Genomic DNA, 25,436 nt, shown 5'->3' on the forward strand with positions numbered 1-25,436 from the left:
TTCAACACTGCGTTTTTATCAATTTTAAGCTAAATTTACGAATTTAAATACAATTATATTTTCTTTTTCAAATCACAGTGCAGCTATGAATAATAAAGTTCTACGTCCAGACTAGAGTTAATTATGCAAGCCGTGCGTGCGAATTAATGCACTTGAAAGACTTCACTGGAACATGTTAGCTTCTTGCCATGGCCATGTTTCGATTTGTGACCTACTAACTCATAAATGAATGAAATCTTCCATGCTGCTGAAAAAAAATAAATCTTTATTTTTTTCACACAAAATTTAATCTAAATTTAATTTGCGGAATGAACCCTCCATTCCGAACAAATCCTGCGCGGTTCGTGACTTTCCCACTCTCTTCTTTTCATCCACGCCGTTTTTCTCGTCCGCCACAAACCAGTCGTTGAAGGCAATTACTTGTTTGACAAAATCTCCTATTAAATTTAGATTTTTCATTTAATTTCCCTATAAGAAGTAAAAACATACTGCCCAGATCGTCGACAGACGCAGCATCACCTCCATATTCCTTTGGCAAAACCTCTTTAGGAACTTTGGTGTACAAGGATTCCAGGTTTTTTCCATGCACAAATGTCTAAAAAAATATTTCTTTTTCAAGCCGAAATTTTTACGATAGTCGCCCGCACCCTTTGGTTAATTTTTTCTTTACTGAAGGACTGGAATAGTTTAAAAATCGTGTCCATAAACGAGGGCATGTAAATGAAATTCATTGCCTGCGGTCTCAGAGGGTAGCCTTCCTAAAATAGAATTTACAATTTTGATTTTTTTTTATTTATGTTTAGTAGAAGTTCACGATCGAGGGTTGATTCTTGGTGATTTGAATTTAAACATCGGCTTTTCCTCGATGGGTTTTTGTGAGTTTTATATTATTTTTTCTTAAACAATACAAAACTCACAAAAACCCATTGAGGAAAAGCCGAAGTTTAAATTCAAATCACAATTAATTTTTTAATTCATCTTTTGAAACGACGTTTTTACTTCCGAGCAGACGGAAACTTTTTTGATAAAACTGGGCATCATTTGCGTGGCGTGTCCTAACTTTGTCTGTGACATGTCCATGACGGTGACCGTTCCCTTGATTATGGCCACGTCGTCGTGCATCATGATGTGGTCCATCATCATGAAATTAACCTAGACTCTTCACATTAAATAAATATTTTTATTTTTAATGCCAAAATACCTTCATAATATCCTCCATTTTTACTTTTCCTGGTTCGTCTTTTCCACCGATCATGTTAAAGACGCGCCGCCCTTCTTTATCAATTCCGACGGGGAAAAAGAATCTAAAATTAATTTTACCTAAATTGAGAAGTCCCTAAATTATATAAATTTACCCATAGTCCAATATGTCTCTGAGTGTTTGGTTTTTGGTCAAGTCACGATTCTTGAAAAGCTCCGGCACCATAGTTTTCATTGTGTAGTACATGTCCAGCTTTTCTTTCGTCCTCTCCAGACTGAATTTGCAACCCCGGAGGAAGTTAATGATCATTTGGTCATCGGGCTTGCCGATTATGTGCGCCTGTTTTTTAAGCCAGTCGCGAATCGCTTGGACATCGGCTTCCCTTCGTCTCGGGTCCTCGTGCAATTTTTCCTTTGCATGCTCCAACAAATCTAGTGAAAGTGGACGAATTTTCAAACTACCCACGTCGTCCACCATGTTACTAACCGCACTGTTATTGAGGCTCATATGGCACCGTTGATTTTTTTGATAATAAATTATCTTATCTGAAAAATAAATGATGAGTTTTTTAATTGAGTTTTCTGTAAAGTGAAAAAAATCAATAAATAAGGTACTATTTTTATTCAATTTTCATGATATATGTGCATTTTTTACAATTTTATTCAGTTTTTATTTTTCAAAATTATCAATCAATTGAATATCAAAATTGGTTTCAAATTAAATTTTTCCAGTATAAATTTTCGATTTTTCAGTCTATACTAAGTTGGCGGAAGGATCCTTGCATGCCGAGTAAATCTTGCGCAGTCTTGCTGTTTCCAATCCTTTTCTTTTCGTCAACGCCGTTTTTCTCGTCAGCCACGAACCAATCATTGAACTCCATCATTTTTTCAACAAAATCCTCTGAGAAATATGCATTTTTTGTTAAACAGTTTTCGGAATAATAAAAAGAAACTCACTTCCTAATTCTTCAACCGATCCCGCGTCGCCTCCGTATTCAGTCGGCAGAACTTTCTTGGGCACTACTTCATACAAATTTTCCAAATTTTTTCCATGCACCGATGTCTGTGCAAATTTTAATTTAAATAAAAAATTAATAGAAATAATCAATCATGGCAAAAGAGGGAAAGATAAAACATACAAAATTGAAGCGAAAAGGTGATTTGCCCCTGTTAAATTACTTAATTCTTGCGCCTCCAACCAATTATAGGACCAAAAATTTTGGATGCAAATATTTTTATGGAGGTCTACATGGCAATTTAAAAACTTGAAAAGTTGGCTAGGCTAAAAAAATGCTGGATTTTAAAAATAAAATACTAAAAGCTTTGTCCCCTTCAATTTGGAAACGGTTTTAAATTTTTCATAGCTATCATTCATCATTTAATGGAACATTACAATGCTTTAATTTAAAGAAAAAAATTTAAACATTAATTGTAGCTCGTGTCTTGGTTTTTCTTTCTCTTAATTTCATATAAAAAATTTAATAATATTACCCGGCGGTTAATTTTTTCCTTGGTAAACGTTTGAATCAGTCTAAAAATCGTGTCCATCATCGATGGCATTCTTACAAAATGCAGACCCTGTGGTCTATAAGGGAAGCCTTCCTGGAATAAATTTAATTTTTATTAAATCTTCATTTGAATAATGTAAAAAATTAGTACCGCTGAGCAGACTGAAACTTTTTTAAGAAAACTCGGCATCAGCTGCGTTACATGCCCCATTTTCACTTGCGACATATCCATGACATTCACATTTCCCTTGACCATGCAGATATCGTCGTGCATCATTATGTAATCCAGCATCATAAAATGTGCCTTCATAAAATCATTTTTATTTATTCATTGTAAAGAAAGTGGGTCCAACAGTGTGCTTTTTTTAACTGCAGTAAATTATTTTTGTTTTTAATAAATTGGTTCCGCCGATACCTTCATAATATCTTCCATTTTGGCTTTTCCCGGCTCATCTTTTCCACCAACCAAGACCAACACGCGGTTGCCTTCGTCGTCAAGCCCGACAGGAAAAAAGAACCTTCCAAATATTAAAATTTAATATTTTAAAAACATAATTTTTTTAGTTTACCCTGTATTCATAATTTCCCTGAGAGCGTGATTTTTTGTAAGGTCGCGATTCTTGAAAAGCTCGGGCACCAAAGTTTTGATGGTAAAGTACATGTCCAGTTTCTCTTTGGTCCTCTCGAGGCTGAATTTGCAGCCTCGAAGGAAGCTGACGATCAACTGGTCACTCGGATCACCGATGATGTGATTCTGCTTCTTGAACCAGTCGCGAATCGCTTGCACGTCGGCGGCCCTTCTTTTCGGATCTTCATTTAACTTTTTCCTCGCGTATTCCAACAATTCGGGCGAAAGTGGACGAATTTTCAAAGTGCCCACGTCGTCTTCCATGTTGTCGTCTACGTGATTAACGTGTTGGTGAAAAGCGTTGACTTTTATCCTACAATCTTATCATGACGCGTCTACAAATAATCCACTGTCTGCTGCATGCAGATTTAAACGGCTATATTTATATTGAATAAGAATTTGGACGCAGATTTGTTCAGAAATCATGGAAAATTTATATTTACTATTAAATATCTAATTCTTCTCCTTTTTGTTAGTATCAGGCAAAAAATCTTGTCAGCCCGATAATGGTGCAAAATCCCACTTTAATTTATATATTAAATACATTTTTTTTTTAATTCTGTATTATCCAAAATTCAAAGTTATTTAATGTTTTACAAAATTTTGTTAGAAAAACCAGAGATTTTCAAGAGAGCGTCATTTATATAAACAACAATAAATTTTTATTTCTCTATTATTTTGAATTTTATCTGCTTGAGTAATTTTTTAAAACTTTCCTAAAAAAAAAACATTTTTATAGCCTTAATAAATTTAATTTCATTTTTAAGTTAGTCTAGAGAAAGTTGGCGAAAAGAGCCTTCCATCCCAAACAAGTCTTCCTTTGTTCTTGACTTTCCAACGCGTTTCTTTTCGTCCACGCCATTCTTCTCATCAGCCACAATCCAGTCGTTGAAAGCAAGAACCTTTTCAGCAAATATTTCTACGATTTTTTTGTCACATTTTTATTTAAACAATAATATAGCAAAATAAAGAAAACTCACTCGCCATAACATCAGTCGATTCAGCGTCACCCCCATATTCTTTTGGCATAATTCTTTTCGGAACCTGTTCGTACAAACGCTCCAGGTTCTTTCCATACACGTGAGTCTAGTCAAATTTTTAATTAATAAGTATTTAATTCAAATGGTTTAACTCACTCGTCGGTTCACTTTTTCCTTGTGCATACTCTGCATCCACTTGAAAAGCGTTTCCATGAAGGAGGGCATGTTTAGAATGTGGCCCGCTTGTGGTCGGAGCGGATAACCTTCCTGAGATTTACAAAAGAAATTTCAAATATAGAATAAAAAAATATAAAACTAAATTGCCCATAAGCCATCCGCTTCATAAAAAATTTTGGTCGTCAACGTTATTATTTACATTGTTTATTCTTAAAAAATCAAGTCAATAATGAAGGAAAGACAAAAAAAATGATAATTATCATTATCAATTTAAAAAATCCAGCAATTTTTTTCTACCCGAGAGTTTTTCGTTTCAAAAGATTGTAATTATCATATCGTTCAATTTTCTGTGTTTCTGCAATTTTTTATTCACCTCATTGCAAATATGCGATTTCTTCATAACGCTAGGCATCATTTGAGTCATGTGACCGAACTTCAAATTGCTAAAGTCCACAATGCTCACTATTCCTTTGACCACCAGTGCGTCGTCATTCATCATAATGTAGTCCATGATAACGTAATTTAACTGAAAATAAATTATGCTATTAATAAAAATATGAGCGAAGAAACTTGAGGGGACGTTCTTTAGAGAAAAAGGGCTCATTTAGAAAGTTTTTAATAAAACTAAAAAAACCTAAATGCACATGATTAACAGTTTTCCAATTTGCAATTTAAAACAAGGAAGAACCTGTAAGTATTTTTCACTGAAATAAAAAAGTTCTATTCATTCTTACCCTCATGAACTCTTCCATGTTCATTTCACCAGGCTCCTCTTTCCCGACCGTAATTAAATAAACTTGGCGCCCTTCGTCGTCCTTCTCAAGCAGCGAAAGAAATGATCTTTGTCCAGGGTTGAAAATTAATTTAATTGTTTGGTTAAAAAAAATTAGCATATTATACCCCCTGAACAATACTTCTTTACAACGAGCGTTTTCTTTACTGTTCAAGTCACGGTTCTTGAAAAATTCAGGCACCATCGTCTTCATCGTGTAGTACATATCGAGTTTTTCCTTCGTCCTCTCCAAACTGAATTTACAACCCCTTAAGAAATTGATGATCAGTTGATCCTCGGGTACGCCGATGATGTGCCTCTGCTTTTTCAACCAATCCCGAATCGCTTGCACGTCGGCCACTCTCCTTTTCGGGTCTTCGTGCAATTTTCTGATTGCGTGCTCCAGCAAATCGGGAGGCAGGGGCCGAATTTTCAAGGGACCAACGTCGTCTTCCATGTTTTTAAATGTACTAAACACTATCTTTTCCCACGAATATATCAGAATTATCTTATCAGGAACGTTGTGTATCAAGATAAGCAACGTGCCTTGCACTATTATTAATTATTACATATATTTTGAAGAAATGCAGATATTACATTCAAAAGAAGTTTATAACATTGAGCATTTGCTAAAAATGAATATTTCACTAATCCAGAGTTAGCTGACGGAAGGAGCCTTCCATTCCGAACAAATCCTCTTTCGTCCTCGATCTTCCAACTCTTTTCTTTTCATCCACACCGTTTTTCTCGTCAGCCACATACCAATCATTAAAATCCAAAATTTTTGCTGAAAATTCCTCTGAAAATTTAAATTCAACATTTATATCAAAAGGAGTTAATTTTTAATTTCTTTTGTATTACTTGCAAGTTTGTCTGATGACGGTGCGTCACCTCCGAAATCCATAGGCAACGTTCGTTTTGGAACTGCTTTGAATAATGATTCAAGATCTTTTCCGTGTGCATGCATCTATGATTTTGAATTTAAATTCAAGATTTTTTTTTATATAATAAAATATTTTACTCTGCGGTTCATTTTCTCCTTGTTAAAAGACTGAAACAACTTCAGCAGCGTCTCCATGAACGAAGGTATGTTAATGACGTGCATTGCTTGGGGCCTGAATGGATATCCCTCCTTGAAATAAAAAATTTTAGTGAAGAACTTGCTACTACTGAAGTGAGAAAAGCTGGCTTTGTTCTCGTTATTTTTTTCAACAATTTTTAACTACGCTTTTCTCGCTTATCATAATTCTTTTGCCACAAATTTTAAAATACCTCTGAGCAGACAGAAACTTTTTTCATCAAGCTCGGCATAAATTGAGTTGCGTGTCCCAGTTTCATGGCGGACATATCGTTAACTATGACAACCCCTTTCACTACGGACACATCGTCATTCATTATAAAGTAATCCATCATCATGAAGTTTACCTGAATATTTTCTTTAAATTTCGCATTTTGAATACAAATTAAATAACTTCACCTTTATCACTTGCAACGTCAAGTGCTTTGCAGGATCGTCCTTTCCCCCGATGCAAAAATATACTTTTCTCCCTTCATCGTCGATTCCGGTTGGAAAGAAAAACCTGAATTTGTTTTAATTATTTATAATGAATTATACAAATTTATTTTATTTACCCAAGATCCAACGTCTCTTTCAAGAGAGTGTCTTTTGTGAGATCGCGATTTTTAAACAATTCGGGTACCATCGTTTTCATTGTGTAGTACATATCGAATTTCTCCTTCGTCTTCTCCAAACTGAACTTGCATCCCCTCAAAAATGATATGATCAACTGGTCGTCTGGGTCTGCATTGATGTGCGCCTGTTTTTTGAACCATTCGCGAATCGCTTGAACGTCCGCTTCTCTTCTTTTGGGAACTTCGTGCAATTTTTTCTTGGCATATTCTAACAAATCAGGAGGCAAAGGCCGGATTTTCAAGTTACCCACATCGTCACCCATGGTTTATAAACGAAAAGCAACTAAGCGATGGGTGACTTTTCCACAAAGCCTTATCTTATCGCGGATCGAGCTATCAGGATTTGCTGGTACTTTTGGTTTAATATAATTTAAAGCTTATTCAACAATCTTGCTAAAAAAGTTAAATTATAAAAAAAATTATTTATATTTCTTCTTGTCCAATAAATTTGCATTTCATTCTAGACCGTAAAAAATTAAATCAATTGTCGATTTGTTTGCTTTCCTTATTTTCTATTAATTTACTTTCGCACGTGGCAGGCACAATTGTTGGTAACATATTAATAATTTAAGCCACTATAGCCACAAATGTGTATCTCTCAGCCAGTAATTTTCGTTTTTTAATCATTACAAGACTTAATCTAAAATAATATTTCAAGTTAAAAAAGGAGAGGAGACGGTCAATTGAAACTTTCTTCTTGCTCAATATATCGCCATCAAAATTATTTCTAAAGTTATTTTAATATTCTTTGATTTTACTTGAAAGTCCTTATTATTTTATAATGGTTTATTTATTGTTTCGATGCATGAAAATCAATCTAGCGTAAGTTGTCGGAAAGAGCCTTCCATTCCAAACAAATCTTCTTTTGTTCTTGATTTTCCTACCCTCTTCTTCTCATCCACGCCGCTCTTTTCATCCGCCACATACCAGTCGTTGAAAGCATATATTTTTGAAATAAAATCCTCTGAAAATTTAACAGAAAATTAATTAAAAAAATGAGTACCTAATTATGAGATTTATCACGTACCTGCAAGTTCTACGTCTGATGGTCCATCACCTCCAAATTCCTTAGGCATCACTCGCTTCGGAACCTTTTTGAACAAAGATTCAAGATCTTTCCCGTGGACATGTATCTGGGTATTAAATATTTTTATAAATTAATAGATGGAAATGATATAAGAGGTTTCAATATTAATTACTCTCTTATTCATTTTTTCCTTGTTGAAAGACTGGAATAACTTGAACAGAGTTTCCATGAAAGTGGGCATCTTAATCATGTGCATGGCCTGGGGCCTAAATGGTAAACCTTCCTGATTTTTTTAAAAAAATTTCAGAAACTAGTGTTATTGAATTATAATTATTTATTTAATTTACCTCGGAGCAAACTGAAACTTTTTTAATTATGCTTGGTAGAAATTGAGTTGCATGGCCCATCTTCATTGCTGACATGTCATTGACAATGACCACCCCCTTCACCACAGATACGTCATCGTTCATCATGAAGTAGTCCATTACCATGAAATTCATCTTTTCAATTTTAAATATTAATAAAAATTCTTAAAATATATCCTTGAATACTTTCAACATGTGGACTACACAATTTTTCGAGGGATCATCTTTACCCCCTATGAAAAGATAAACCCTTCGACCCTCGTCGTCTATTCCACAGGGGTAAAAGTACCTTAAATTTTTGAATATTTAATGCCTTTAAATTTTTCAATGAAAAATATACCCAAGTTCCAAAACTTCTTTCAAGGCTGCATCTTTCGTGAGGTCGCGATTTTTGAAAAACTCTGGCACCATCGTTTTCATTGTGTAGTACATGTCGAATTTCTCCTTCGTCTTCTCCAAACTGAACTTGCATCCCCTCAAAAAGGAGATAATCAATTGGTCGTCTGGGTCTGCATTGATGTGCGCCTGTTTTTTCAGCCACTCGCGAATCGCCTGCACATCTGAGGCTCTTCTTTTGGGGTCTTCGTGCAACTTTTTCTTGGCATATTCCAAAAGATCAGGCGGCAGGGGCCGGATTTTCAAATTACCCACATCGTCAGCCATAGCTTTCAACACTCGAATAAAACTAAGAAAGTGCACGAGGCGCACGCGTTTTCTCCTCAGGACCTATCTTATCTGCAATCGAGAAGCTATCTTGACGATTTGCTTGAATAGTGTATGTGTACATACATTACTAATGAAATATAACTGTAAGTGCAATCATCTGATCTGAATAATCAATGAACACAATGTAAGCGTTTGATGAAAAAAAAATCAATTATGAAATTCCAAAAATATATTTTTATATTTACTTTTTTAAATATCCGCTTTTATCAGCCGCGGTCACTGCTATTTTTGCTCTATATAATTAATTTTTATTTTTTTTTTGCATTTTTTTATTGCTTTATTCTTTTTTTTTAATTTGTTTAGTCTGGTATAAATCTTAAATCATCAACTAAAACAATGCATTTAATCTTCATCACCACCTCACTACTCACAAGATGAAAACGGGCTTACTTTAGTGTGCTTTACTGATAATAAAATTATCACCCATCACTTTAAGTACCTTTTTTCTGTCAGTGAGAAATAAGAAAATGATTTTAGAGCAATTGAAAAAACGACCGATTTGAATTATGTAACTGAATATGATAATTATTTGTTTATTCGTAACAAACGAGAGAGTACAAAATTAAAAAAGAAAATTAAAAATTATGACAATTTTTAAGCAAAGTATATAAAATATTTTAATTAATTTTAAAGATTGTTTATTTAATTAGTCAACGGTCAGTTGCCTGAATGATCCTTCAAGACCGAAGAGATCTTGCGATGTTTTTGGTTTGCCAGGCCGTTTCTTCTCGTCCACTCCGCTTTTGGCGTCTTCCAAGTACCAGTCGTTAAACTCAAGAAGTTCCCTCACGAAATCACCTGATTTAATTCATCAAAGACTTTCAAAGTTATCTAATTATTGCATTTTTACTGTTTATTTTCTCAATGGGTCCCGCGGTGCCTCCGTACTCGCTAGGCAAAAGTCTCTGCGGCACATTTTTGTACAGAGACTCCATGTTGTGTCCATGAACGGCATTCTGATTTTCACCTTTCTTAATTGCACGATTAAATACAAAAGACATTTTTTACCCTTTGTCTGATTTTCTCCTTTGCAAATGTGTTGAATATGTTGTAGATCATGGTGAAGAAAGACGGCGTGTTAATGAAATTTTGGCTTTGCGGTCTAACGGGAAATCCCTCCTGTGAAATTTGAGTCGAAGTTATAATTTAGATTTAAATTTTGTTACAAATGATGTGTTTGTTCACCTCGGAGCAAACCGAAACTTTTTTCACAAAGCTTGGTGTCATCTGGGAAACATGCCCCATTGATAAGCTGCCCATGTCCATCACGTAGACTGACCCCTTAACAATGGCTCTATCGTCCTTTCTAATGATCATGTCCATCATCATGAAATTTGCCTGTAATTTTATTGCATTAAACTAAAATTTAAAAGCATTTTATGTATGTATCAAAATTATAAAAATTACACTCAACCTCAGTGAAAAATTGAAAAAGATAACGTGATTTTTTTTTTAATTTTCAACTAAGAAGTTGAAATTGATAAACTGTTATATTAACATAAGAATATATTACTTTAAAGACATCTTCCATTTTAATTTTGTTCGGATCGTTCATTCCACCACGCAGCAGAAAAACTCTTCTGCCTTGTTCGTCAGGCTCGGGCAAAGGGAAGAAAAATCTAAATTTTATTCATGTTTATAAAAAAAACTATATAAATTATGATATTTACGCCAGGTCCAAAATTTCCTGCATGGTTTTGGATTTGAAATCCCTGCCATGGAAAAATTCAGGCAGCGCAGTTTTGACGGTGAAGTACATGTCCAGCTTCTCTTTGGTTCGTTCCAAGCTGAATTTGCAGCCACGCAGGAAGTTGACGATGGTCTGGTCGTCTAGCGAGCCTTTGATGTGCGGCTGCTTTTTTAGCCAGTCCCGAATGGCCTGGACGTCAGCGGCTCTCCTTTTTGGATCTTCGTTCAGATTTTTAATTGCGTGCTCCATCAAATCTGGAGGCAATTCTCGGATGTCCAAGTCGTCGATTTTTTTGCCCATTGCAAGCAGGAAAAATTACGTAATCCAAAAAGTTGAAGAAAAAAAAATGCAACTATCACAAACTTTGAGCAAAAGAGTTATATAAACGCTGGCGATAGGTTGAGGTTTATATCTAGTCGCTTGGTGAGATAAGAGAGAGGAGAGCCAATTCAAGATAAAAAAAAAAAAAAAAATGATGCAGCTCTGTGCAGGTTTTACAGTTTGAGATAAGACGAGCCAGCACGTTACCCAACCACGCGTGACTGTAAACGCAAAGTAAATAAAAAAAATTGTTCAAAATTTATAAAGAACTTTAAAAAAAGGGCTTAAAAATATTCAGTAAATAAATAGGCAGGTGGCTAAAATAAAATTTTTATTTTTAGAAAATTAATATTCGTTATCAAAGTTTCACCACAAAATATTATTTTTTTACTTTACCTAGATAAAATATAAAAATAGTTATAAATAATATAAATTTTTTTGCATTATCAGAATTTTTAAATTTTAAATAAAAAAACTTAATCTACAATTTCAAAAATAATTGAAATCTCTTCACCTTGCAAAAAAAGTGAAAAGAATATTACAAGCATATTAAGTAATCCGTCGCTTAAGCGGATTAAGAAGAAAGCAACATGGCATGATATTCAGTTCAGACACTCTTCACATTTATTATAAATATCTCAAGGCAAAGGGGAGCGAGTGTGCTGTTTAAAAAAAAGAGAGTCGAACACTTGTGTGACAAAAATTCACGTGTTGCAAGGGCATGCGGCTTTTCACTTGGAAGACCCACAAGTCATTGGTGGGCACCTCGATCCCATTACAGCCGCCCTTAATCTATCATAGGTGGGGTGCTTTCTAATTGAGTTGCTGACTGGTGCGCGAGGGTTACTCGGACGGCTAGTGTCGACGTTGCACTCCCCGAAATCGTTTCTCTCTAGCTAGACCAGCACGCTGACAACACCACGGCGAACCTCTACACCCACCTCATCGGCCACTGCATCAAACAAGTAAAGCAAAACAAAAGCATCCCCATTTTTCGTAGATTTTAAATCAAAAATCAAAATGCAATCCAGAAAAAACGCTTCCATGCTCACAAACAAGTTGCCCTCAAAAATGGAACTCATTATCTACTTGAAATTAGAGCTATTGCTAAATTTGCTTGTTTTTATTAAATTTAGTAAATTTTTTCTTGAAAATATGGACAGTAAAAAGAAGCTAATTTAAATATTTAAATGTACCCTAATTTTTTTTTAAATTACTTGACGACTATTTGAATAAATTTGCAGTTCTTAAAATATTTAATTAATTTCAAAGTTTTAATTGAAAAAATTTGCAAGAAAATCACAATTTACAAAGCATTTTGAAATTTTGGAATTAAAAAAAGAATCAAAGTTAAAAAAAGTTTATTAATTTTCTATTTGCGTTTTTCTAAGCTCTTTAATAATTATTAAATTTTTTTGCTATGTATAATAAAATTTACTTGAATTAATTATTAATTTTCAAAACATTTCTCGTTTATATCACGTTAAAAAGTTTTAGTAGACTCCTGCCAAAATCACGCTATGCAACCCGCGTACCTCCACTGTCGTGCAAGTGGCCTAACTATGAAAGTAGCAGGCGTTCCGCTCTCAATAGATATTATAATTTCTACGACGGGTTTTGAGTCTGGAACTTTGTATTGCAGGACTCCTCTTCGGGAAGTCTCTGCCAAGACTGCTCGATCGCGCTGAAGATAATCAACAAGTGGCACAATGGCCTGTTGTCTGTCCGAGGAAGCTAAAGAGCAGAAGAGGATAAACGCGGAAATCGAGAAGCAGCTGAAGAATGACAAGAGGAATGCGAGGCGCGAGCTCAAGCTGCTGCTGCTGGGATGCGGAGAGTCGGGAAAATCCACCTTCATCAAGCAGATGAGAATTATCCACGGCTCCGGTTACTCCGACGAGGACAAGAAAGGCTTCACTAAACTCATCTACCAGAACGTGGTCATGGCCATGCAGTCCATGATCAAGGCCATGACGATGCTTAACATCGAGTATGGTGACGCCGCCAGTGTTGTAAGTTTTAAACTAATATTAATTGGTGAATAATTTTGGATAATTTTTATTTAAGAGGTATTTCATGCAATGCATGTTAACATTAAATAAGAAAAATAATTTGATTTTATTTGTTATTCAGAAATATTTTGCCAAGTTTCTATAAAAATTTTCAAAAGATAAAATTTTTTCGCTGAATCTAGGAATTTCGACTTAAAAATCATTAATTGTAGCAAATACGGGAAGAATATAAAAAAATTTTAACGAGTTATACAATGATTATTATATATATTATATATTTTTTTCATTTGAAAAATCTCAAGATTTAATATTGAATGTATTCATTTTTTTTTACTCTACTCCTTCATTTTAAACAGCAAAAAGCCGAAACGGTCATGGAAGAGGATTTCGAAATGGTTACCTCGTTCGAACCTCCCCTTTCGACTTACGTTGAGGAATTGTGGAAAGACACTGGAATCCAAGATGCTTACGCCAGGCGTCGCGAATACCAGCTCACAGATTCTGCCAACTAGTAAATTGAAGTTAAATTTTTAATTAAATAGTATTTAATTAATAAATCTTTTTCAGCTACATGTCCGACTTGGATAGAATCAAGGCACCCGATTACCTGCCCTCTGAGCAGGACATTTTGCGAGCTCGTCAGCCCACTACTGGAATTATTGAGTACCCATTCGATCTGGACTCTATCATCTTCCGGTATTTTTTTCTTTTTAACTTTTTATATAGAATTTTTAACGTTTTTTCTTCAATTTTTAACATTCGGCCAGAATGGTGGACGTGGGAGGACAGCGATCTGAAAGACGGAAGTGGATTCACTGTTTCGAAAATGTGACATCCATCATTTTCTTGGCCGTGCTCAGCGAGTACGACATGATCTTGTATGAATCTGACAATGAGGTGCGTAGGCTAAATTAATTAATTTAAATTATTGAATCTTAAAAAATGTGCAACCAACCACGTAATTTTAATTAATATCCAACAAATTTTCTAAGTCAATTGTTAGACTTTTTAGAGAAAAATAAAATTAATGGAAAGAATTAAGACAAAGTAGTGTCAACTACTCTTTGAAAGCGCAGCAATATAATTTATATTAAAAAAATATATAATTATATAATTTCTCCAAAAACAATGTACTTTTCTGTTTAGAACCGTATGAACGAATCTCTGGCTTTGTTCAGAACCATCATTACCTACCCGTGGTTCGCCAATTCGTCCATTATTCTTTTCATGAACAAGAAAGATTTGTTGGAAGAGAAAATCGTCTACTCTCATTTGGTCGATTACTTTCCCGATTTCGATGGTAAACTTATAGTTATTTCAAGTAAAAATATTAATTAATTTGATTTCACACAAAAGGGCCGAAGCAGGATGACATTTCTGCTAAGAATTACATCTTGAAGAAATACTTGAACGAAAACCCTGACCCAGAGAGAACTTGCTACTCTCATTTTACAACTGCCACAGGTTAATTACAAGATTTTTTTAAATTATATTTAAAAATTTTATTTTACAATTTTTAGATACTGAGAACATTAAGCTTGTGTTCTGCGCCGTCAAGGACACCATCATGCAGAACGCTCTCAAAGAGTTCAACTTGGCTTAAAAATTGGATTTCGGCTGATTTTATTGATTTAATTTTGAATTATTTCATCTCCCTTATTTATGTTATTAAATTTGTTTTGCTGATCCAGCAAAAATCCACCCCGGCTTCTCTGATATTTCTTGTATAAATGAAAATGGCAGCGATGAATAAAATAAGTTATAAAATGTTTAATTCAACAGCAGTTTGATTCATGCGGAAAGATTTCAAAATATTTTCAAATTAATTATATTTAGAGTTAAAAAAAAAAATAATAGTCAATAAAAGCCACTTTCTTGTTCATAATTTGTGCACGATCAAGGATCTCTAAAAAATTCAAAACTACGCATCTCTTTTTTTTAACTTAAATAGCATCAGCCGACAATGCTCACGAATTGGCTATGGTTTTTAATGTTAAAGAAAACAAAAATGTCGCCCTGCGGCATAAAAAATTTGTAAATTTTCTATCCACAAAATAAGTTATTATTGTTTTATGTATATCTGAATTGCCACAACACATTATTAAAAAATAAATTCTGTAAAACCCCCGATATACTTTTTTTGTTTGTTTAATTTTACTTCACTTTTCGTTGTGTTTTTTTCATCAGACACGAACCAATATTATCGCGTTATAAACCTCAGAAAGGACATAAAGTAAAAAAATTTAATTGTATTTTTTAGTTTAATGTTGTATAAAAGAATGGCATAATTTTCTTTCCAGTTTTGAGCGTATAATTTTATTTGGAAATATTAATAAATAAAAATGAGATGTTGTAGTAGAATTTAGAATTTCACTATCGATGTGAGTTGAATTTAAAGTCAGCAAAGCCTGACAGTTTTTTGTGGCATTTATTGTTTCAGAAAAACAATATTGAAGAAAAGCTGAATTTTAATATTTTAATTCAAATCACAATGAGATCAGAATGAGATTTTTTTGCTTACAGTTTAATTTGATTAATATATATTTTATTATAAACATATATTTTTTTCAATTGAAATCAAATAAAATTGATCTTCGCAGCACAGGGATAGAAGCACGTGGCAATGGTACGCGTAATAGAAAATTGGTGACGGGCAAAAGTTTCAAGTTTTGGCGCGCAAGGGCGTCTGGCGCTGTCATGATGGCAGCTCCGACTGTTAGAGCTTTTGGCCTTCGCCATCTTGAGCAGATACGAGAGAAAATCACCCGCACATTTCACAGTTTTCTGCACCGCATTTTGTGTTTATTTGTTATCAATGAGTGCATCCAACATCTAGAGCATCTATGCTGATACCTGTGAGTGCATCGGGGCCGCCGCGGGCCGTACTTTGGGCCTCTGGGCCGCTTTGTTTGCGATGTGGCCGCCCCATTGGTCCGAGCTGTTCTCCAACTCGCAGGCCCTTTTCGGCCGCCCTGGCCGCCGACCCTGACTGCGTAGGCCGTCGTACTCGGGCCGATAAAGCCCCTGCAGACGAATCAGCGCCAGCCGGGGCCGATCGGCGCCGGCGGCGCCGCCGAACGCGCCAAACCAGGCCCTCGGCACCGTCAGCCCCACCACACCCATCGGCCAGTTTTGGCCCCGTTTTGGGTGTTTTCGCCCGTGTCGGCGTCGTCGGCGCCACATATTCGGCCCATCGGCGCTGAACGGCGGTGCCGGGGCCTTTGTTGACACTGGGGCGCTGGAAAGTGGCATTTCGGGGCTTGGCTGTCTGTCACACCACCATAAATAAATATACATTGAGGCTGATTTTTAAATTTTCTCAAATTTTGCATTTGAATTGGAAAAAAATTAGTTAAAAATTTTTGAAACAATTTTATGTCGGACTAAATTTATTGACAAGTAATCGGGTTTGCCTTCGAAATTCCAATCAAAAGTGTACTTTCCGATTGCCCCAAATTCAAAATAGTTCACTTGAATTGGTTAAATAATTCCAATTATTAAAAGCCTCAAAGTTTTTTGCATAAAATATTCTATCATAAAATATTTATATAATTATTACAAAAATTGTACATAATGTGGAATTTTAGAATTATAATTTTCTCCTACAAAAATTTTTGGTGGAATTTTTGTAAATCTTCAAAAAAAATTAAAACCAAAGCTTCCTGCATCTAAAAATTTGAGATTAATTTGTTGGGAAGGAGAACAGCTCGGAATTTATTCCCACTTGAAATTTCCCATCGCCGGCAAATTATCCTAATTATTCAATTTGCGCTGAAAGTCAAATGCGTGCCTTTGAGATAACAGTGCATATATCCATGTATTGACGGCGGCTTTCGCAATATTGTGGTTGCAGCAGTGAGGGAGTCGCTGCCAGGCCAGCGGTCTGACCACCTGCTCAGATCTGCCCCTGCACTTTGACCGGCCGCAGGTATGATGGCGTGTTGCTTGTCCGAGGAGGCCCAGGAGCAGAAAAGGATAAACCAAGAAATTGAACGGCAATTGCGGAGAGACAAACGAGAAGCCAGAAAGGAACTCAAACTCCTCCTGCTAGGTGAGAGACAATGATTATTTGTAATTAGAGAAACCGCGTTTAAGAAAGTTACATAATTAACAGAGAAGGAGGCAGGGTTGAAATTATCATAATTTTCTTTTTGCATGTTTAAATAAATTTTATTAGAAAGTAATAAATTTAAATAATTCAAAATCTTGAATTCATTACTTTCAAAGTAAATTTTATTATTGTTGACGATTGAATTTAAATTTGTTTTTCCCTCGCTTTTTTTCATATTTTAAAAATCAGATAGAGCAGGATATTTTTTTTTAAATGAAACAATAAATGACTCATTAAGGAAAAGCCAAATTAAATTAAAACACCATGAATACCCTCTATTGTGAAATTCTTCTACAAAAATATTATCATTGTTGATTATTTGTCAAAATTGTTACAGAAAAATTAAATTGAGGTAAACTTCAGAATTATAAAAGAAAAATGTATAACAATGGCTGACTTAATTCAATTAAAATTTTTTCTCTTGCAAAAGGAAAAACATTGAATGGAAAAATCACATAGGCAGAGAATAGGCGATCTCTAATTATCAAGGCCCAATTTAGAACCAAAAATCTTTTCTTATTCAATCTGCTTTTCCACTGAATTTTTTTTTTTTTCAAATTAATTATTTCACTCTTTATTTCAATCATATTTTTCTAATTGATCCGTAAAATTTTCATTCAATAATTTTTTTTAGTAACTAATATTTAATAAAATCAATAAACAACCAAAGAAATTCTAACTAATTTAAAACTATTTTTAAACAATGTTACTCTTATTACATAACCTGCAGTGCCGCCCTAGAATTATATTTGCAAAAATAGGCAAAATCATTTCCGCGCATGTCACCCTTTGAGAGTGATTCCATAGTTTCTCTCTCTCTCATTCCTTTCATTCTTCGAATAGCAGCCTATTATTTATCAAACAAAATTTTTGTCCTAGAACGATTCCCTCGTCATTTTTAGTCGAGAATTAGTGGGTGGCGAATAAATCGTGGCCTGATTAGCGGCGGATAATTGAAAATTTTCGACATGAACCGCCCGGCCGGCGGGTGCAGTGCTCGCGCGCGATGAGAGAGTGGCTGCCTGTTTTTGCCTGCGCTGCGCCGGCGTCCAAACAGACAGACACCATACTTTGCTCGGGGAGGGGCAATTTATTGATTTTTACTAGCAATCCGTGCCCAAGACCCATGCACCCTCTCGCGCCCCCTCTCGCGCCCCCTAACCCGCCCAACTTCCCAATTTGACCCCAGAAAAAAATCCCAAAATTTGCTCCAACTGGGTTAATTTTTTTAATTGATTATTTTAAAGTAAAATGTTTTTTTAGTGAATAAAAAATGTTATTTAAGTATCTCAGTAGAATTAGTTTCTTAAGTCTCAAATTATTAAATGTTTGATTTTTCCACGGATTCGCCAAAAAAATGTGTCGGTTTTTTCAAATTTTCGCTTCTGTCGGCTCGTTTTCATGTTATTTTGCTTTTAACCCCGTTTACTGCAGCCCAAGTCACGTGATCAACTCATTCACAAACTACGCACGCGCTCTCGTGGAGTCCGCCCTTGTAACTTTCATTGATACATCATTATGAATATTGTCTGTCTTGCTGCGCTGTTTATCAGTGGTAAACGCAGCGACGGACGACCGGCGCACCCACCCCAAGCTCCCCTTTAGTTGCGACCAAATTACAATTTATTTAAAAAAAAGAAGAATAAGTAAAAAATTTTTCAAAGAAAAATGTAAATTGTATTATTGCTTCACAATTAAAAATCAACATCTAGCAAATTTCAAGAAAATCTAAACTATTTTAAAACGTCTCGTAGATCATTTAAAAATTAAAGTTGTGTATTAAAAGTTCTGGCACTTTCTATGACTTCTACTTTTACAAAAATTTTATATGAAAATTTCCATGTTCCAGGCACGGGGGAGTCGGGCAAATCGACATTCATCAAACAGATGCGAATCATCCACGGTGCTGGTTATTCAGATGAAGACAAGAAGGGCTTCATCAAACTCGTCTACCAAAATATATTCATGGCCATGCAGAGTATGATAAGGGCTATGGACATGCTCAAAATCCAGTATGGTGACTCGAGGAACATAGTAAGAGACAAAATTACAACAAAATAAATAATAATTTCAAGAAATTTTGACTCATGATTGCTATTTAAAGAAACAAATAGTTCCATGTGGAATTCAGAAAAACAAAAATAAAGAACTTTCGCTTTAGAAATTTATTTATTGCATCTGATTATTACTAAAACATGGACTCTTTTGCTTCTCAGGACAAAGCGGAACTTGTCCGGAGTGTCGATTTTGAGACAGTGACAACGTTCGATTCCCAGTTCGTGGAAGCCATCAAAGACCTCTGGGCGGACGCTGGCATTCAAGAATGCTACGACAGGCGTCGCGAATATCAGCTCACAGATTCGGCCAAATAGTAAGTCACCGTTTCCCCTTCTCTCGTTGCAGTATAGTAGGTGCAGTCTGGCGAACTTTGTTGTGCTCCTTGCGGGTGACGGTGGTATTCGAATTTTAACTCTGACTTGTCTCCACTTGCAGCTATTTAATGGAAATTGACCGAGTCGCCGCACACAACTATTTGCCTACAGAACAGGACATTTTACGAGTCCGAGTTCCTACGACAGGCATCATAGAATACCCCTTTGACCTAGAAGAAATTCGTTTCAGGTTGATACTCGCAAAAGATCTCTTTCTGTTTGCGGTTGTGACGTGACATTTGCCTGCCTGGTTTTTTGATTTTTCAAGTTTGCACAATTCCGATCCACCACTTTTGATTTTACGACAATTTTATTTTTTACTTTGCATGTTTGATGGATTTTCTCTCTTTATTTTGCATACATTTTATTTTTGGCATGCTCCGTATTGATTTGAGTTTGCACGCTTGTTTGTTCCGCAGTTATCTTAGTGACCTAGACAGAATCAAAGCACCCGACTACCTGCCTACAGAGCAGGACATTTTACGTGCTCGACAGCCAACCACTGGTATAATCGAGTATCCTTTTGATCTGGACTCCATTGTATTCAGGTACTGGCCAAAGAAAACAAAATGAGAAACCGGCATAATTAACTAAGATAGCTTGTTTGATTGACAATTTACTCTCATTATTTCAAACTTTTTGCAAATTTGCACCCATTGAACCATTTTTTTTTCACTGAATTTTTGAGGATCATGTTTGCACTTATTTGGTTTGCGTTGTAGCATGTCCTGGTGTTCTATCTCAGTTTTTATTTTTCAAGCGGATTTTTTTAAACAAATTGCCAATTTCAGAATGGTGGATGTCGGAGGACAGAGGTCTGAACGAAGAAAATGGATTCACTGTTTTGAAAACGTCACATCTATCATCTTCCTGGTAGCCTTAAGTGAATATGACCAGATATTATTTGAGTCGGAGAATGAGGTACGTTTTTTTAATTGAAATTTTTAATTTGCTTCTAATCATTTTCAATTGCTCTGCAGAATCGAATGGAGGAGTCCAAGGCTTTGTTCCGCACCATTATTACCTACCCCTGGTTTCAGCATTCATCAGTAATTCTCTTCTTAAACAAGAAAGACTTGCTTGAAGAAAAAATCATGTACTCTCATCTTGTAGACTATTTCCCAGAGTTCGATGGTGAGTTACGCTTTTGAATTAAAATCAAAACTTGAATTTAATGCATGAATTTTCATTTGTCTAACGACAGGGGAAAATTAAGGTGATTTTGTTGTAAAGTACAGATTTGTAGGGCTAAAATTTGTTGCTAGTTTACTTCTGTGCTGCTGCTAACATTTTTTAATTCATTTTTGAGTCTATGATGGCATTATAATTTGTGTTACTTAGAATATTTCACTAAAAAGAAAATGATTATAGGCTTCACTTTTTTGCCTGCATTCATACTTGTTTCTAAACCGTAAATTATTTTAGGTCCACAAAGAGATGCTATCAGAGCAAGAGAGTTCATTCTTCAAATGTTCGTGGATATGAATCCAGACTCAGAGAAAATAATCTACTCACATTTTACATGTGCAACTGGTAAGAAACGTGGCCAACTTTTTTCTTTTTTAAACTCAAACTTGTCTTATTTCAGATACGGAGAACATTAGATTTGTATTTGCTGCTGTCAAAGATACCATTTTGCAATCCAATCTCAAGGAATACAACCTTGTCTAGACCCTTGGCCGGCACAAGAGGGGACGCAGCAGCAAAAGCACAAATCAAAGATCAACGTAACCACGCCCACACATTCATAACTAGAGACACAAACTCATTGGTCAGCCCTACGATGCAGATCAACGCCATCAAGTCGGTTACTAATTTGCCACTAAGTTGATTCATGTGTTTCTCTTACGCCGGTGAATCAAGTTCATTTGCCCACTCATCCTTTACACAACAATTTTCCAACTCAGCAGCATCTCTGGACCTACAAAAGCAAAAAAGAAAAATCGTCTGTCCCTGCAGGAAACTCCCTGAACAGCAGCAGCAGGACCATAGTGACTATTGCATTTCCCTCTGTTTGTATTCGTGAAAATCGAAAGAGCGATCAGGAATCAGTTACGGCAAAAGTGAGCAACTTTTCGTGACTTTCTAAAAGTGAACTCAAAACAAAAAGAAGATGAAGATTGAAGATGTGTCTCGGTTGTTTCAAACTCATTGTCGTTTTCCATCCTTTTCTAATTCTAACCCTGACACCTTAAGTAAAAATTCACTCTTGGACATCACAATTGGGCAATACAGTTTAGTGCCAGGAGCATTGACTAATTATGTATGTGGAGACTATCAAATTAAGAGCCTGTTGATGGTTTATCGATTAATTTCAGCAGTGGCTGGTGCTAGCAATAGCAATTGCAAACATTGCCAAACAAATTGATGCCAATGAAATCACAAAAATTCTGAAACAGTTTAAAGTGCATTGAATACCTACCATTTGTTGTAGAATTCCAAGTTAACATAGGATCACTTGAGAATTGAAGCAATAGAGCATAGGGGATCTTTGAAATCATTAATTCGAAGGTGATTTGTGATATTCTTTTTGTTTTCTTTGAAAAAGAGAGATTGTAACAAAAAAAATTACAGTGGCAGGATTTTTATATTTTCCGATAATTAACAACAAAAATTATCTTTTGTGCAGCTGCTGCAATTTTTCACACAAGCGCGCGCGCATTAAACACACCAAGAAAAAAAGTACATTGCATTTATATATGTTTCTCATGTTGACCAAAAGATAATTTTTCTTGGCCACTCCAAGAATTTCCACTACAATAGTCATGCTCTCGTCCCTCGAACTTTCCTCAACAGTGTTTATTGTTTTTAAGAAATTTGAAGCTGAGGACACAAAGACATTCTATTATTGCCATTCATATGATTAAACTCACTACAAAAAGAAAATTAAGAAACCTAGCTTAGGCCTTTTTGAGTAATCGGTGAAGGTGAAGAAGATTTAAACGAAACAAACACAAAACTTTCCCCTAAACTCTTGCTAGTAACAGTTGAGAACTTTCAAAATGTGAATTGCATCGTACTTGATACTAAAATTTAAAGAGGCATAATGACAAACATTCATCACTGCGTTTATATTTTATATGATAGGTCTGTAACTCTAATTATACCCCCCTCCCTGATTGTGAAAATGATTGACATTTTTTTATAGAATATATTATCATCCATGATTGAACACGGAAGTAACAGGCCCAAAAACCATAATGGAAAAAAGAAAAATCTTGCTAATTCCTTACAAAGTAAAAATGTCTGCCGTTTCAAAAATTTTAAAGGTAATTAATGAAGAGCAGAAAGTAGCAAGCTATGTGTATATTTGAAGATTAAAAATTAAAAGCAAAAACATACCAAACTCGGAAAAAAAAACTATATCGTTCAACATTACTAAAAAGAAAAGAAAAAACATCACCGTGAATGTTGATTAACTGCAAAGAAAAAAAGAAAACGAAAAAGGGTCTGTGTTATTTGAAATAGCTCCACCTTAATCTAAGTTTCTCTGTGAATCGTGTTTCGATTTTTCTACTTGCAAGAATGTGCTGCCCTTTTTGAAAGAAAAATATGTACGTCATTGTACGCACACACCAGTGAGCTATTTCCAAGAACACTCCACTTTTAGCTTGGCCAATCCGAATCATTATTTTTGCAGCCTTTAATTTGTACATAAGAAGTCTTGAAATGCATACACATCTCTCAATTGGACTCTTCTGCATTTTATTGTTTTTCAGAAAAAATGAAACACTGTATAGCAGGATTACTTGATATTTGTGAATACTTGTGGTAATGACGAAGATGATGATGATGGATGACATGTTTGTAAATAATAATAGGTATTTCAATGAAATTAGTCACTCCACGTGGTAATTATCATAAGGGTTTATATTTTATTTGTTAATTTAATTCGATGAAAGAAAATAAATGCGCAGAAAACTGTTAATAATTATTTGATGAATTGGAACTCTTTGGTCATGCACAAATATAACGGAAGGAAAATATAAATGGCCTCAAGTTCGAAACAAAAAAATCAATTAAACCACCCATAGTAAATTTTATTTTTCTATATACTTGCGATTCCTTCAAATTAATCACAAACCATGTAAAAGCAAAATTGAAATTGTGTTGAGAATACCGAAACTTTTTAACTGGCCCGCGCAAATTGTTTTTATTCATAATGTGATCATCATTGCACTAATTTTTGTTGTTGAACTTTTGAGCATTGTGTATTTTGTACATAAGAGTAAAAATGTAACTGCCATTCATTCGATTGGATGGGCCACATTAATTCACTCATTTCCTATGAAATGACCGGCCGGCCGGCCGATGGCGCGCCAAAATGAAACCCCGATTCGAATGCGAATTAAAAAAAAATAATGCTGAAAAAAATGTAACCAAAGCCGAGAACATCCCCTAAACGACCCTAAGCTGGCTTGTTGTGGGGTAGTCCACATTCGAAGTAAGGATATATAAATAGTAGCGAAACAAACATTTCTGATGCCCGTTTTTTATATATGTAATTGTAAGTAAGAAAAATATTCCACGCATGAGGTTGTTCTCGGTGGCAAATTGTATAATCGCGTGAATGGCCGCGCGCGCCGCTCCCAGCCGGCGCTGGACGATTTCCTCTGTAAAATAAAATTTAAAAGAAAAAAAGATACATCAAGAAGTGGCCTGTTGATGGGGAGTTTGTCCTTCGCAGCATTTACAAGGCACACACAAAACAATGTTATCAATTATTCTTAGGAAAAATGATTCTTCTGTGTGTTCATTTATTTTTGCATAGCTTGTTGCTAAAAAGACTTTATTTAAAACTAAATAAGTAAGTGGAATCATTAATGAGAGGAGAGTAATATTAAATAACGTTCGCGCCATTCAGTTGATTTATTAAATATAATTAATAATTATTGTATAAAAAGTCTTGGGCCATAATTCACGTTGGTATTTATTTCAACTGCTTTAGTCTCCTCGTTTCAGTCTTGTGAGAATTATTTGTTGTCAGAACCTAATTATTATATTTTATATATAAATTAAATAGAACTACCGCGGCTCTGGTCGGCCAACGACCTAACCGAGAAGCTTTATTCTTTAACTTCTGGTATAATCTAGTGCTAATTACGAGATGGTGAAAAATTAATCAAGAACACACACACACAAACATTTACATGCAGTGGGATAACTATTATGATTTTCTTCCAAATGCAGATTATATTTATGAGTTACGAGCATACCTTTGCTAGTTTGATACGAATATGAAAAGAAATTTACTCATAAGTTATACTTTGTTATTAATTATTCGATAATTAATGATGCGAAATTTGATTTCAACGATGGATATAAAAAAGTAATACAGAAAATGCATTATTCTGATTGTATGTGTGCTGAGGACTTTTTTCAAGAGTTCTTGTGGTAAAAAGAAAAATGTACGTACATGTGAATATGGCGTGAGATGCTTGTGATGTTACGAGTGTGAATGCTAGTGATCTGCGAGAGCTTTTTGAATGGTTATAGAAAAATTTGTAAACGCACTTCTTGTCAAAAAAATAAAACATTTTTTTCTGAAAGAGGATGTTGTTTTATTTTGATTATTTCTCTGATCGCCTATTACCACAAAATTACTACATAAATTATGGCAACGGTTCCGTTCTATTCATCGTCTTTTACTCGTGACAAAAAAAAAAATAAAAATTCATGATATGAATAATAGTGAAACTATATTTAATTTTAAATGTATTTATCAGGCAAATAAAATTTGCTGCAACTAAAAATTGCCTTTTAATTTTTGTTTTTTCCTGCGTTTTGAGTAAAAT

At 34.9% G+C, this 25,436-nt stretch overlaps 6 protein-coding genes across 9 annotated transcripts; 2 read left to right on the forward strand and 4 right to left on the reverse strand.

Moving 5' to 3' along the window:
* Window positions 1-285: 285 nt before the first annotated feature.
* Window positions 286-1,678, reverse strand: LOC132205224 (alpha-tocopherol transfer protein-like). The gene is made up of 6 exons (XM_059634167.1): window positions 1,356-1,678; window positions 1,202-1,304; window positions 1,000-1,152; window positions 648-758; window positions 490-595; window positions 286-437 (listed from the first exon to the last, which is right to left on the reverse strand). The coding sequence occupies exons 1-6, from the start codon at window positions 1,676-1,678 to the stop codon at window positions 286-288; spliced, it is 948 nt and encodes a 315-aa protein (XP_059490150.1).
* Window positions 1,679-1,788: 110 nt separating this feature from the next.
* LOC132205225 (uncharacterized) lies at window positions 1,789-5,831 on the reverse strand. The gene is made up of 12 exons (XM_059634169.1): window positions 5,394-5,831; window positions 5,228-5,333; window positions 4,867-5,019; window positions 4,473-4,583; window positions 4,317-4,422; window positions 4,114-4,255; window positions 3,278-3,649; window positions 3,124-3,226; window positions 2,860-3,012; window positions 2,692-2,802; window positions 2,158-2,263; window positions 1,789-2,101 (listed from the first exon to the last, which is right to left on the reverse strand). Exons 1-12 carry the CDS (start codon window positions 5,720-5,722, stop codon window positions 1,950-1,952), a joined length of 1,944 nt encoding a protein of 647 aa, XP_059490152.1. The 5' UTR covers window positions 5,723-5,831; the 3' UTR covers window positions 1,789-1,949.
* LOC132205482 (alpha-tocopherol transfer protein-like) lies at window positions 5,813-7,251 on the reverse strand. Its single transcript, XM_059634550.1, has 6 exons — window positions 6,898-7,251; window positions 6,743-6,845; window positions 6,538-6,690; window positions 6,287-6,397; window positions 6,127-6,232; window positions 5,813-6,064 (listed from the first exon to the last, which is right to left on the reverse strand). The coding sequence occupies exons 1-6, from the start codon at window positions 7,218-7,220 to the stop codon at window positions 5,913-5,915; spliced, it is 948 nt and encodes a 315-aa protein (XP_059490533.1). The 5' UTR covers window positions 7,221-7,251; the 3' UTR covers window positions 5,813-5,912.
* A 467-nt stretch (window positions 7,252-7,718) lies between these two features.
* On the reverse strand, window positions 7,719-11,165 carry LOC132205226 (uncharacterized). The gene is made up of 12 exons (XM_059634170.1): window positions 10,746-11,165; window positions 10,589-10,694; window positions 10,261-10,413; window positions 10,084-10,194; window positions 9,926-10,031; window positions 9,731-9,873; window positions 8,690-9,075; window positions 8,536-8,638; window positions 8,332-8,484; window positions 8,157-8,267; window positions 7,985-8,090; window positions 7,719-7,921 (listed from the first exon to the last, which is right to left on the reverse strand). The coding sequence occupies exons 1-12, from the start codon at window positions 11,063-11,065 to the stop codon at window positions 7,770-7,772; spliced, it is 1,950 nt and encodes a 649-aa protein (XP_059490153.1). The 5' UTR covers window positions 11,066-11,165; the 3' UTR covers window positions 7,719-7,769.
* Window positions 11,166-11,919: 754 nt separating this feature from the next.
* LOC132203798 (G protein alpha q subunit-like) lies at window positions 11,920-14,872 on the forward strand. The gene is made up of 8 exons (XM_059631850.1): window positions 11,920-12,051; window positions 12,729-13,098; window positions 13,455-13,609; window positions 13,666-13,794; window positions 13,866-13,995; window positions 14,245-14,398; window positions 14,455-14,562; window positions 14,619-14,872. Exons 2-8 carry the CDS (start codon window positions 12,796-12,798, stop codon window positions 14,699-14,701), a joined length of 1,062 nt encoding a protein of 353 aa, XP_059487833.1. The 5' UTR covers window positions 11,920-12,051; window positions 12,729-12,795; the 3' UTR covers window positions 14,702-14,872.
* Window positions 14,873-15,821: 949 nt separating this feature from the next.
* Window positions 15,822-25,190, forward strand: LOC132203204 (guanine nucleotide-binding protein G(q) subunit alpha). Of its 4 annotated transcripts, XM_059630829.1 has the most exons (10): window positions 15,822-15,953; window positions 16,952-17,149; window positions 19,059-19,243; window positions 19,426-19,580; window positions 19,703-19,831; window positions 20,061-20,189; window positions 20,433-20,562; window positions 20,622-20,775; window positions 21,067-21,174; window positions 21,230-25,190. In XM_059630829.1, the coding sequence occupies exons 2-10, from the start codon at window positions 17,029-17,031 to the stop codon at window positions 21,310-21,312; spliced, it is 1,194 nt and encodes a 397-aa protein (XP_059486812.1). In that variant the 5' UTR covers window positions 15,822-15,953; window positions 16,952-17,028; the 3' UTR covers window positions 21,313-25,190. The 4 variants fall into 4 exon arrangements, with proteins under 4 accessions (XP_059486812.1, XP_059486794.1, XP_059486785.1 ...); XM_059630811.1 differs by lacking the exon at window positions 20,061-20,189; XM_059630802.1 differs by lacking the exon at window positions 19,703-19,831.
* The last annotated feature ends 246 nt before the right edge of the window (window positions 25,191-25,436 follow it).

The sequence above is a fragment of the Neocloeon triangulifer genome, unplaced genomic scaffold, assembly GCF_031216515.1.
Source record: "Neocloeon triangulifer isolate White Clay Creek 2 clone unplaced genomic scaffold, ASM3121651v1 ptg000002l, whole genome shotgun sequence".
Classification (NCBI taxonomy): domain Eukaryota; kingdom Metazoa; phylum Arthropoda; class Insecta; order Ephemeroptera; family Baetidae; genus Neocloeon; species Neocloeon triangulifer.